The 14208-nt window shown below is 35.7% G+C and overlaps 1 protein-coding gene across 12 annotated transcripts in view; it reads left to right on the top strand.

Moving 5' to 3' along the window:
- CASK (calcium/calmodulin dependent serine protein kinase) overlaps nt 1–14208 on the top strand; it is a 242401-nt gene that overhangs the window by 143013 nt on the left and 85180 nt on the right. For all 12 annotated transcript variants that reach the window (XM_068916232.1, XM_068916242.1, XM_068916252.1 and 9 more), the window contains 4 exons: nt 1483–1658; nt 3878–4000; nt 6610–6693; nt 9826–9925. In XM_068916232.1, the coding sequence (XP_068772333.1) occupies nt 1483–1658; nt 3878–4000; nt 6610–6693; nt 9826–9925 (483 nt within the window). The remainder of the gene's footprint in view (nt 1–1482; nt 1659–3877; nt 4001–6609; nt 6694–9825; nt 9926–14208) is intronic.

The raw sequence follows: 14208 nt of genomic DNA on the forward strand, positions 1-14208 counted from the left end.
CACAGGCAGATTCCTAGCCCTGTTTTGACAAAGAGTGATTGCCTCATAAACCGAAAATGGAAAAGGTTTAGCACAGAGTAGCCTGGAGTTGGACAACGGTATTGTTTGTCCTTAAGAATAGTATATTGAAAAAGCTACTGTCTTTCTGTCGATTTCTTAATCATCCTAGATTAAGAAAGGAGTGGGGACTAGTTTACAGAGCATGGTTAGATGGCATTCCTGCATCAGGTGGTGCAAATGGAGGGTGATCTTTACCAAGTTACTGCCAGATAGTCTCCCACACGTTGCTTACTCAAGTTGTCGCTTAGATAACTCACATTCACGTGTTGTGCGGGATAGGCTAGTCTAGCAAGAGTCTCTTTGCAAGACAGCACTGAGTTAAGTAAATGTTATGCTAACACCTTCGATTCTCTAGGCTGCGTTGTAAACTGTCCTAGCCATCAGAATGGTGCTGCAAGCCTGGAGTGGAGCCTCTAAAGTCCGCTATAGTATCAGTGAGCAAGAATAGTCTGTGAAGCTGATTGATGCAAGTGGTAACAGTTTGTTAGAGTTGTGATTTTTTTTTCTTCTTCTCCCTGTACCTAAAAGAACCACTGTAGCCCAAAGACTACATAGTTCATATGCAAAAGTGATGTGCTGGTCTTTCAAAACTTAATTCTTGTTCCTTTGTAAATCCTCTGCAGTGGAAACCTGTTCAGTATGGGATACTATTTATAGAAAGAGAGAGAAATGTTTGTTGCTTTTATTTGGCTTAATGTGTTACATAGTGTTTGAATGACATCTTCCAAATAAATTTATCCATTCAAAAGATTAGTTGGTACTAAATATGTTTGATTTCCTTGGGTGCACATTCATTACCAAGCCAAAATTAGTAATGTCCCAGAACCACTACTACATAGCAACCATTAAATACACCATGTGAGGCACATCAGCATTATCTTTCTATCTACTGGAATATACTATCTACTGCAAGAAAATAAACAACGTCTTTGCTAGCATTTTGCATCCTGTTGACAATTTCAGTAGATCAGCTAAGGTTTCAGCAGGTCAGCAGACCAACTTTGCTCTCACCTACTAGAAGCAGCCTTTTCAAATGAGCAGTGTAGACAATATGTTTGTACAGGTTCTCTGGATAAATAATTCCTGTTTCCAAGGCTGTTCAAGTTGATATTTTTATGTTTGTATAGAAAGTTCCCCTGAAGAATCTTAGTGCTTTCAAATGAATGCTGTTTCATGTATTTCAGGGATAGGATAGAATAGTACTCAATATATAAAAATATAAAGGAAGCAAAAGAAAAACTAGTGATTAGTCTAACTGGATACATTTGATAAATACTGAACTGGAGGAAAAAAGAGTTTTGAAAGTTCAATCTGCAAATAAAACTTATTAAAATTGTTTTAGTTTAATGCAGTGCTATTCTTTTTTATTTCCATGTTTGACACACATCACTTTGACTCAATTTTGTTTTTATTTCTGTTTAGGACGTGTAGGAACACCTCATTTTATGGCCCCAGAAGTGGTAAAAAGAGAACCTTATGGGAAGCCTGTAGATGTTTGGGGTTGTGGAGTGATCCTTTTTATCCTGCTAAGCGGTTGTTTACCTTTTTATGGAACCAAGGAAAGATTATTTGAAGGCATTATTAAAGGAAAATACAAGGTAAATGACAGTATGCCTGGGTTCTTTTCCAGTAAGATGAACTCTGCTGTTAAAACTTCTGGAAGTTGATTTCTGTATTTAGCTTGATTTAAACTGGAGCCTTATAGAAAGCTGTCTGTGTTACTCAGAAAGAGACGATTTTATCTCTGCAATCCATTTTGTTCATATTGTGTTTCATATCAATGGTAGCATTCAGAAGGCAAATTTATTTACTCAGATGAAATAAGGGAGTGCAACAATTAGCCCCGATTGTACATTGTGCTCAGCAAGTTTACATAAGATATAGCTGTAAAGTATAGGAATCTATGTGTGTCTTCTGTTTTTATAGATCGTTTAATTTTTTTAACCAAATAAAGGAGCTATCAGAAAAAATGATCAATCATATTCCTTGATTTAAAGTAAAATGCCTGTTACTGTAAAAATGTGGTTAGGCATTTTTCTTTTTAGTACTGCATGTAGTAAAGTACAAGTGCTTATTCAGAAGGAGCTACTTGCAACTGAAAGCAAACCGCTCTGCATGCAAGATAAGCATGTTCCTTGAGATAGGCATCCTGCAGCCACTATGGAGACAAATTTAAAGCTTTAACTTTGCTATTTTTGCTGCTTTGTCTAAGATCATACTGTTTCGCAATCTTTTGCACCAAAGATCATACACGTTCTGTGTATTAGCAGAGTAAGAGTGGAAACTATTAAAACTCTCTGATAATCTATAAGGTGTTATATGAAGTACTTTTTTTTTATATGTATTAACAGTGGTCTACTAAAACATAAGTGACAGCTGTGACACCACAGAGTATGTTTTTTAACTCTTTACATTTCATATTCATAGGAACAGCAGGATTTCTTCAAGGCACTAGTTTTTTGATTTCATAGACTGTTAGATGTTCCAGTTTCATTTTACGGAAGACTCCTGTATGGAGTCTCTCAAACCACAAAAACCTTCTGGAAGCTTAGAAGTTAATTTTTCTTTCTTTAAAAAAAAAAAAAAAAGTCATGGCCAGCACATTGTGTCTTCTCAGTTCCTTTTGTGTTCCCGTTTCCACAATAATATGTCTATTCAGTGAAAATAGTTAAGGATTTCAAAATAGTCGTGTTATAAACTTGCCATTACCTTCATTTCATTATAGCTGGAAAAAAACGACAAATGACAACTGTAAATGTCCGTTTCATAGCTGGATAAGTGTTCCTGAGTGCTCCAATCTAAAGGGATAATTTTTGTTAAAGATTGGTTATAAATAAAATAAGCTCCTTTAAATGAACAGTGTATAATATTGCAAAAAGTCTGGTTATAATTTTGAATTTTCATTTAGTATCTCATAAAATTAGCAAAGTATCGTCTAAATAAAACTTAAGCTCTTCATAAGTTACATATTAGAAATAGCTTAAGGATAGAATCCTTTACTACAGAAACAATTTTCTTAGTTTAGTATGAATTTATTGATTATCCATCCTCCTGAGTAGTTGGACACAAACCTGCATATATGCAAAACATGAAAATATATTCTAAATCATCCTTCTTGTCATTGCTTCCTAAGGATACAGTTCTACTCTAAAAAGTATGACGTGCACAATTTCTTGTATTGTTGATCACCTATCAGTACGGTATCCTCTCTGACTGACTGGAAGATGCTGCATTGCTTCTTAACTGTTGTAAAGTTGAAAGGAATTTTCTGAGGAGAGGCGTTGTCCACGGTGTCAATGGGACAGGACTGAAGTAGTTCACAAGAAACATTAACCAACTCCCTTCATACTCAGAATCAGTGGCATGAAGTTGTGGCATTATACCGATAGACTATTGTCTTTCCTTATATTGATTTCTGGAGTAGATTTAATTTCTATATTTATCATATGCATATTTGACTGCCAGACAAAGCCTAACTATTTTTGATTTTCATGGTGAAAGGTCAGTTTTATCTGCACAAAATGTAACATGGAAAGTGTTAGATAGTGTTATACTGTGATTATATCACAATAGCAAGGATACAATTCAGCTGTTATGTGATATAATGCTCACTGTCTTCAGATCTTTTTATGCAGTTTCATTAGCAATTAATGTACAGCTTTGTAAGTTACTTTAAAACTTACAAACTTTTTGCATTTATTATGATAAGATATTGGCAGCTACCAACCACTGTCAGTCTCTGTGACTGCCTTTCATAAAGAAGAGCTGTTTTGTACTCTTACTGCTAATTTAATTTCTTTTTCTTGCTTGTAATCAGATGAATCCTAGACAGTGGAGCCATATCTCTGAAAGTGCCAAAGATCTGGTACGCCGCATGCTTATGCTAGATCCAGCAGAAAGGATAACAGTATATGAAGCACTGAATCATCCTTGGTTAAAGGTAATAAATCAAGCTATATAAATACCGGTTACCTCTTCAAGGGAGAAAACAGATTTGTTTGTTTGTTTGAACTTTTCAAAGTAGACATCACATTATATAAAATGTGTGATAACATACTTTAAATGCTTTTGAGATTAGAGCCTGAGATTTTCCAAGCTTGAACCCTTGCTTAACTGCAAGAGCAAACTCACTTGTGCATTTTAGGCAGCATCAGAATATAGGGAGCAGGGCTGCGTAGAAGGAAGTTTGAGGAAGGAATTCTTGTGTCTTTCTGTGGCTCTCAAACTCCAGCGGAGTTATTTCTTCTCTCTTCTTTGCTCAATCATACCTAGACCTCTTTTCTATTATGCAGCATATAACCATGCAATTGATTACAATATATTATGTTTGTTAACTGTGCTGCTTTCTTGCATCAGATCTTCTGAAATGTCCCTCTAGAGTGATAGTAGTATGTAGTAGTGAGTTGCTCAAAGGCCACTGAAAGTAGTTGCTGGACACTGAAAATTAACAACAGAAGTAGGAGAATATACGCTTAGCTTCTCAGCAGCTCCGTTATTAGGCTGGGCTAAACACATCAGAGCTGGAGAATTATGGCAGTGTTGCAGGTTTAAAAGGTAGCAAGTACTGGTTCAGAGCATTATGTTTGCTTTGGTAGAAACTGATCAACTTTTTTTCTTTTTTCTCTATGCTATCTTTTATTTCTTTTCTGTAGTGTGGTCTCGGGAAAACAGTCGAAATGTCATTGACTTATCTAGAACATTCGTTTGGAAGGGTTAGGATTCTGGTGTCTGCTCCTGGACTGTTTATGTAATTCACATGAAGCAGATACTGACCAAAAAAAACAACCTAGGAAGCAGAGACTGGTGTGGTCCTCTTCTCCTGCCAGCTAAATGGTCGTAACTACAAGAAAATGGAGTCATTCTTCCACTTCTCTGCCCTCTTTCTGGCTCTGATTCTTGCATTCCTAGCTACAAAATGGTCTATTTTTGAAAAAGAGAACAGGAGTGTCCCCCTGTCAGGAGTAACATAGTCGCTAAGGCACTCTCCTGAAAACTGGGAATTGCCATTCAAACTTTTCTACCTGAAAGGAGCTGAGGTTCTGTCTGTTCACCTGGGGCATGCCTACCGAATCAAACACTTCAGAGGACATAGGAATGGGCACCGTGTTTGTGAATCCCACATGATCATACCCCAGTGACAGAGCTTCTGGTAAACGGAGTTGAACTGTGTTTATCCGCTTGTAATTTGACTATTTCTCATACAGACTTTGTGAGCTTACCTACAGTTCAATGCCAGAGCAAGGGGTTTTGTTTAGGTAGACAACTTTGCCGTTTATGTTGTCTCGAGCACCTAAGCTGGTTAAGCTTTTTAGAAAAGATAATTCTTTAATGTAAATACGCAAATTCTGCCTACATAGTGACTTTGGATGTCTAAGATTTCTTTTTGAGCTTTCCCTTATTGAAAGGCAAGCAAGGAAGAAGAGAATTTTATTGCTAAGCTCAGCCTTTTAGTAGCTGTAAGTACTCTGTCAATCTTCTCATATTTTTGCCTAATATAATCTCTGCTTTCCCTGTTGACTCAGAATTTTCTTTTAAACCATTTATAGATAGTAGTTATTTACATCATGAGAGAGAGACGTTTTTAGCTCCGTACAGTGACCGAATTACTTCTGTCAGTGATTTCACTTAGATTCAGGAGAGCCACGTGGCGAACATTTGCAGTAATCTAATAACTGTATGTAGCTTCTGATATGAGCTGGGGCAGGGGAAGAAAGAAGAAACTTAACTGCTTAACTTAACTTACTTTACTTAACTTAACTGCTGTTAAGTTCTCTCCCCACTGCCTGCTGTTTGCTAGCAGAATTCTGGTCTGCATCTGCAACGGAGATTTCTTCATGTAACCTAGCACCTGGCTGGTATCACCAGCCATTGAGCTGACACTTGCTGCCCTGTAAGACACGTACCGCAACTCCCCAACTTACCTCAACTTTCAGGAACCTCCTAAGACTGTACTTGCACATGTTGCTTTTCTGGGATTTGTGTACCCAAAAGGTAGTACTACTTTGTGCTTGCCAGCTTCAGAGTTCAATGTGAACCACAGAGTAACTTACAACATAATAGTAAAAAAAAAAGGCTAGGTTTGTATTACAAACTGGGAAACAAAAAAAAGCCAGCAAGGTTCAGATTTAAAATCTCTCTGGGCTGCAGTTTAGGATTATTAGCTAACTTCAGCTGTTTATGAAGCTGTTTCTATCATTTAGAAGAAATGAAGTCCCTGTAAACTATGCTGTTCATGTATGATGGGGGAATAGGTAATTCAAAGTGTTTAAGAAATCTTTGTAATTGGCATTGATATGTAGTTTTCCATCAATCGATACTAACTTTAGCTACACAAAATACAAGCAAACTGCATCTTTCTCACATTCTGCAATCAAAATATTTTAAGTCCTATCAGTTTTTTAAATTTTCCTTAAGTTGCACCAAGTCCCAATTCTTCTTGCAGTAATACCTAGTGCATTTCTTGTCCAATTTCTTACTGTTGAGAGAATATTAAGAGCTGGCATTTAATGTTTTTTTTTTTTTGGTTTGGCTTGTTTTTGTGTTTTTAAGGAGAGAGATCGCTATGCATACAAGATTCATCTTCCAGAAACAGTAGAGCAATTGAGAAAATTCAATGCAAGACGAAAACTAAAGGTAAAATGAATGTGGTCTTTAAGCAATGGGATTACATGTCTTGAATTTTGTGTGGTATTTTTATTAATTTTAAAAACGCTAAGAAAAATGTAGGATTTAATGTCAGTGATAAAATAATGAAATTGAAACAGATCTTGACAGTTTATCACAGTGATATCCTGTTGAAGATTTGTCCCTTCTATTTTCAGTTTGCAGTTTTCAAACTAAATTTGAGTGCAAATTGTCTGATATCAACCCAGACTTTGATATGAGATCTGAATCTTAAATTAACTCAGTGATACTAAGTAGTACTAGTTATTGGGAAAGGAGGAGAATACTACAGTGGCTTCAGATGACCTTAAGTTTATGATAAAAAAGAGGAAAAAAAGAACACAATACTACTAACTACTTTTCTTCAGATGGAGCAAAGATGTATTCTTCAATTTATCCCCTTCCTGTTTAACAATTAACAAGGCCATTTCTCCTTATGGAATATCATGTTAATATTTTAGCCAAAAATGACATGATTCCCCTTCAAAATGGTAAGATATTCCCCTCTTGGAAAGGTTAACTGAAGCACTTTTAAATTCACTGAAAGATTGAGATAATTTTAACAGAACCATACAGAATTACAATTTATCTTTTTTTTTTTTTTTTACAGTGTAATAAAATACAGTATCAGATGTATTTTGAGTTACTGCTTTGTAAAAGTTTTCTGTAGCTGTAAAAAATGTGATGATTAGGATTGGACAACTGCTGCAATTCATGATAAATAAGACCCCTTCTTAGGGTTTGTATGTCCAGATAGTGCTTTCATTAAAATGTTAGCTAGAATATTTTAAAGTATGACCTGTTTTCCTGCTCTAGACACAGCTTCAGATCTTCCCAGATTTATTCCTGCCGAAGCCTCTACTTTTAATGTCTTGAGAGTTTTTCATATATTCAGCATAACTTCTGCTATTTGTTTTCTACCACTTTTTCCAAAGCAGAAAGCAGAATGTCTTCTAAAACTTTTTCCTGTCTATTTTGCCTACTGCCATACCTGTAAGATATTAAAAAATGAGTGGTTAAATCATAATTTAATTGAACGAGGAAATACAGGTCAGAGCAAATAATTTTTCTAGCTTTGTAATTTCCCACAGAATACTTATTCTGGCAGTTCACATAGAGATATAATAGTTAGCAAATATTCTAATACTGTCAGTATCGCATACTGATAACTTCCTGACTTGCAACATATTTTTTTTTGCTTTAAAGAGTACATCTTTATACTTGCTAATCTACTTGGCCTGGATAAGAGGAAAAGAGAAGCACTTATTTTGTTAACTTTGTGTTATGGAAATTTATACCTCACACTTAATTATTTTATCTGAAGCAGTGTATATTTCCTAGTGATGAGACAAGGAATTGCTGCCTCCTCTATAAAGCAAAGAAGGTAGTAGGCACATCCAGAATCTGAATTGAGATTTTAATGGTAAAGCAAAAAACTGAATCTTTCAGAAGTTTCATACAGACAGGCTAATTTCATCTCACTTAAAATGCTGCAACGCAACCTAGACTCGATTAGGGAGATGGCTAGAATTTCCATCCCACCTCCTGCCACTCCGATGTTTTACCACCATCTCCAAAGTGTTTTCCTTCATCCCTACCAAAAGAGGGCAATACTTTTTTACTTCTGGTGGATTTTTTTAGCACATGAAGAAATATATTTGAGTCTGGAAAATGTTGAACTGTGTAAAATTTAGTTCATGGCTTTTTTTTTTTTTTTTTCCAAGACTTCCTAGACTTCCTACCTAGAACCATTGGCCTCTTCATAATTTTGTCTGTGCCTTATATCTTCCTTCTATCACATGTTGTGCTTGAATAGAAATTCAGAAGTCCACACAAAATTAAAGGTTTTTGATTAATGCTGATACAGGTGTGAAGTCATAATGCGAATGGACATTAACTCCATAGAGTTGCATTAAACGCTGTTTAATGTTTAGAGTTGAAACTGTTTGTAAAATATGTTGAGTTTTCCTGTAAACGGACAGACTTAAAGCTTTTCTGTACAATAAGCTTTATATTTTGTTCATGACCCCTCTCTTATTTTTAGGTTATTTAAAATTTCTGCAAAAGCTACCTGGTGGTTGGAATGGACTTGGAATGGAAACCTGCAAAATGCCTGTTGTTTCTAACAGAAATGTCCTGCCAATCACAGAGCTCAGCAACACATTCTAAAAAGATTTTCCCCTCTCTCCCATCCCATATATAATATTGATAAATAAATTTGGAAGAATTTTATTATTCCAAAAGACTTGATTATAGAAGGTGTCTATTTAGGGGGGGAAAAAAAAAACTTTTTTCATTTTTTGGAAGTCTGTTTTTTATCTGAGACTGCCCTGAAGTGGATTTTGTGTAGATGCTCGAGGGTTTGTGGAGATTTTAAGGACCTTTGCCAGATTTTTTTCTGTTTTCCAGAACCCAAGTAGTTCTCCTCCTTATGTCCCTTCAGCATGAATGGTATCCAGGACATGTATATAAAGCTCTTGATCTAAAAAGTTTCAAAAACCAGTGGATGTTATAGTTAAAGTATCATATTACTTGCTGATATAAATTCTATCCATTGCATAGACCTGTACTTACTGGCATGGATTGGCTCCTGCCTCAGTAAACTAACTTGTAATTACTTTAACTTACAAATTGCAAATTTGAGTTGATTTTTATAAATTAAGATATAATCTGAACAAAATTATTGTATTGTACAAGAATTTCGATTTGGTTATTTAGCGCTATTAGAAACTGATCTGGTAAATTTGGAATGGTAAATTTGTCTTTCCATAAGGAAAAAGTATTCCTTCTTTTATATCATTGAACATAGAGAGTTCTGAGTTACTGCTTCTTTAAAAGGATTTTAAAATTCTTTCTCATAAAATTGTCCACTTCCAAAGAAGAAAGTGACTGTCCAGTAGAGCAGTGTATGACCACCCCTTCTGTTAGATATTTCACTCATAGCAGCGAAGCAGGGCTGGAGAGTATGAAATTTTTATCTACCTTCACCCAGAAAAGGTCAACACAGGGGAGAGAGTATGGGAGGTTGAGTGATCCAGAGTGTCTGGAAATGATTCCTTAACCTCCTTTGTGTAATTTAGACTTTGTGATATTTTTGTTCAGGGGGCAGTGCTAGCAGCTGTGTCAAGCCACAAATTCAACTCCTTCTATGGTGATCCCCCTGAAGAGCTGCCAGACTTCTCTGAAGACCCTACCTCCTCAGGTATTTTAAGAGAAAGTATATTTACTGCAGTAAACTTGTCTGAAATTTATGCTGTCTAGAGTACCAAGTATTTACTAATTTCTCACAGATTTGTAAAGCAGTATATTAAATTAACCTTTAAATATGAAAGTGTAAATGCTCTTTAGTCATAATGCTATTAGTAACTGAAGAGAATTAAGAGAAAGTTTCTGCAGAGTTGTAAGTTGCTACAGAAATTCTAGCTGGATTTTTATATGATGTGTGTGCATTTAATTACAAATACTACCATAACCTCATATTTCTCTTTGTGTCGCTTGAATGTGGAAGCATATTGGGATAGGGGCCTGAATTCTTAGGCGGGAGTAAGGTTCTCATACCTCAGTAAGAGTTATTTATAATTTTTTTTTAAACTTCGTATACCAGAGATTCTTGACCTCCTGTTTTAGAGAACAGTATGATTAAGAGGTCTTATCTTTAAAGCAGGATAGACAGTATTTCTAATACTATGAGCCACATCCCAAAATCTTCAAGAGCTAAGACATATAATACACATACTTCAGGGACATCCGAGAATAGTTCAAAGGGGAAAATAATACCTTTGCTGCACTGTGGACATGAAGCTGGGTCTTAAGCAATGCAGTTATTTTGACTGTAGCAGTCCTTTTGTCTTCAGCCCATGTTCAGGAATTTAGATCATCTGACAGTCCCTGTACTAACACAGCCCTGTCATAGTTATTTATCTTAATTTTGGCATACGTACCTCATCTGAACTCACAAAATTTGCAGCTCAGAAGTCTGGGTTGGGCTGTCTGTTCCAATAGCAGAGTTTAGGACCAAGTTAAATAAACTTTTAAAAAAATCTTTTTTTTTTTCTTTTTTTTCCTTCCTTAAGCAATAGTAGAGGCAGAATATTTGAGTTGTAAGCATAAAACCTTAAAGCTTATTCTGCTAGAAAATGTTTCAGGAACTTAATTATATACATGATCTGCTGGGTGATAATGAGTTCTCCTTCCTAATATTTTTATAAATGAGAAAATTACTGACTGTAAATGCTAAGTATCCCTTTTCTATTCTTTCATATGAGTGAGTCATATAAGAATTTGGTAGTTTTCAAGTTTTTTCAAGCTTTTTTTGGTTGAAATTCTTAAATTTCACTTCTTGGAATTCACATTTGAGTACATAAATGCAAACACTGCTTAGTGCTTAGAGATGCTTACTGGTAATAACTTCCATTGAAGTGAATGGGAATCTCGGATCATTTATTGCAAATGGGTAATTACAGTTTCATGGCTTATCTTCAGGCAGCCAGCTTTGATTCCTTAAGGGAGCCTCTGTATACTTTTTAAAAAGGATAAATTGATTTGACCTCACCCAGGATTACTTGCAGCGCCTTAATTTTTATTTCCAGCTGCTTCCTCCAGTTCAGTAAAATAAATAGGCCACTGACATGATTGGCAGTCACAACTTTGCTAATCTAAAAACTGCAGTTCCGCTTTTCAGTTTCAGTTCACATCAACAGGACATGTCTCTTCCTCATTGGGTGATGTAATTGCAGATCTCAGTATGCACTGAAGGTACAAGTTTTCTGTTTTTTGTCCTCAGAATACATGAATCCAGTACACTTGCCATACATTCTACACGACTTCTAAACTAGAGCCATCATTATCTTGTGTTAGCTTCTGCAGAAATTGAAACAATAGCTTCATTTTCTCAGGAAAGCTTTATATTCTCTGAGATAACGTTGTCAGTCTCATTGATGGGAGATCACAGTGATCAAGAAACCATATTCAGCAAGTAGTTTTCATGCTTCCCTAATTGATTAAATTAACTGAGAAAATGCTTAATACCTGAGGATAAACATACCTAGGCTTTCCAGAAAAGATACTGCAACATTCACCTTATGAAATAGCTAGTAGAGAAATTTATTTCATTTCTTCTTCAGAAATGCACCACTTATTTTCACATATTTCTGGCTAATAAAGATTAGGCTCTTATGATTCGAAACTGAAGGACTAGCTTATAAGAATTAGATATAAAACTCTCAAATTGCAGTGGAAACTTGGCTGTTCTAAAGAAATTTAAGTTCCTCACCTAACAGCTTATAGTACTAGTTCAGATAATAAACTCTAGTGAAGAGCACTTTAATAAGTGTTGCTACCTATTTAATCCTCCTGTAAATCTCGTGATTTGAGAAGCTTACTATTGAAATTAGATGGTTTGTCAGCAATGGGCAAATGTGGAAGTCCTACTGAGATAAACAGCCAGAAAGGCAGACACTTACCAGATTATGCAAATCTTATACCCTCTCCTCCTCCAGGTCTTTCTACACACAGAAAGACAAAATTTCAGTTCTGTCATTTTTGCAGATTAGCCTGTGGATATTCTGCATCAGAGTTCATTGAACCTGGGATTGCTGGACATTTTGAGCCTCTTTCTATGCTGTCAGAATAATGACCTGCAGTATGAAGGCGCTATAGGTAGCAAGTCAGACCACTTTCTCACATGCAGGATTACAAAGGATATGCTATCCTCATGGTTAGAGAGCTTTCCAACAGCAGGGACAAGTAAATTACGTAACTAAATTTGATGGGAATGAACATAGACACATTTCATTTAAAATCAGCCAGGTAGTTTTCTGCACACATCTTCCTTTCTTTCTTCGTTACAGGATGTTGATAATTCTTGGTTCATCCAGGTAGTGATTATCATGTGCATGTTCTGGGTGATCTATTTTCTCTTTCATCAGCAGTTGTCCTCTGAAGGCCTTTCTTAATCCTGCTAGCTACCTAGCTGTTATTAATTTATATTGTTTTGTAGGTAACAGCAGAAGTAAATCTTGATGGATTTTGAGAGAGTATGACAAAGGCTTTAAAGATTTTTGAAAAATGCAGTAAATATTTATTAAACTAAAATACTACTTTACTGCTGAATGCTATTTTGTGTTCAGTAGCTTCTTTTGTAAAGCCAATAAACAGCTCAAATGACAGGTGTCTTGCAAATTGTTTTGGTAAAAGTTTAACTTTTTTGACCGCTATGTCACCTGTCTTCAAGACACTGTAAAATGTCAGTTTTCCAAATTAATGAATATTTTAGACCTTTTTTAATGTGATGAAGTAAATTTACATCAGAAGTAATCAATTAACAGCCCTAAAGGCTGGATCTGGCACATGAGAAAAATTGGCCCAGTAGAGAGTAAAAGTGGACTGCAAAGTGAATCAGGCGCCAGATGACAAATTCATCAATCAGTTTGCTCTCTGCTGTCCTTCCCTTTTTTTCCCCCACCTCTCACCCCCCCGGCCCCAAGTCGTCCTATCACTTCATTGCACATAAGATCAGTGCAGGACATATGGTGAGTGTTCATCATATGACAGAAGAGCAGAGGTGTATAATTTTGAAGTGTCTTGGTAAGCGCCTCAGGGTGAAGAATGGGCATCACCCTCTCTGTGGCAGGCCAAGAAAAGGCTGTGGAATTGTTTGAGCTGTTGACTTGGGAAGCTGAATTAATCATTTAGTTTTATTTTGGAGTTTTAAGTCAGTTCAGGATGTTTAGGTTTTTAGGCCAGCAGTTGGAAAAGACCATAAAATGAAGAGTTTCATTTTAACTTTACATTTCCAAAAAACCTTTTTGTAGCTTCATTTTCTGAACTGAGTCACTGTAAGAGTGAAGTCTGTGGGTAGTCCATCATCTTTGGAACATTACATACTTGATTTTTAGACTAAAACAAATCTTACCTTTTAGTTCGAAGGACTTTCCTCTATAGCATATGTTTAAATTGTTTGGTTAGTAGTACTTCTGTTTTGAAATGTGGCTAACCATTTCAGAGTAGCTTAATAGGGTTTTACTTCAAACCCTAGAGATTCTTGTAAGGCATTTTGTAATGCTGTGTTTCAGTTTAACCACAGAGAAAGTAGAGCAGCACATTATCTGCAAGACTGACTGATCAAATGTAAATATTTAGCCTAGGCTACCAAATAGCACTGTTGCAGTATTTCCTGAATATTTATCTGCTTTCTGAGCTCTGTGGAAAATATGTAACATGATGACTTTTTTACTGCATAGAAAGCACAAATTTAAGTCTACATTACAGTTTCTGGCTTGTTTCTTCGACTTTTGAGGTACGCATTTCATATGGCATCTTTGTAAATGCATTTTGACATGTTTATCTCAGGATTGCTGTATATAAGTTGAAAAGTTCATACTTTTTTGGTTTTTTAGAGTCTATTTCCTCATATGAAATGAGGACAGTAACAGTATGAGTTCTTGGTTTTCAAATTTGAAAGTAATTTAAAATAAAACTAAATCT

The sequence above is a fragment of the Struthio camelus genome, chromosome 1 (assembly GCF_040807025.1).
Source record: "Struthio camelus isolate bStrCam1 chromosome 1, bStrCam1.hap1, whole genome shotgun sequence".
Taxonomy (NCBI): Eukaryota; Metazoa; Chordata; class Aves; order Struthioniformes; family Struthionidae; genus Struthio; species Struthio camelus.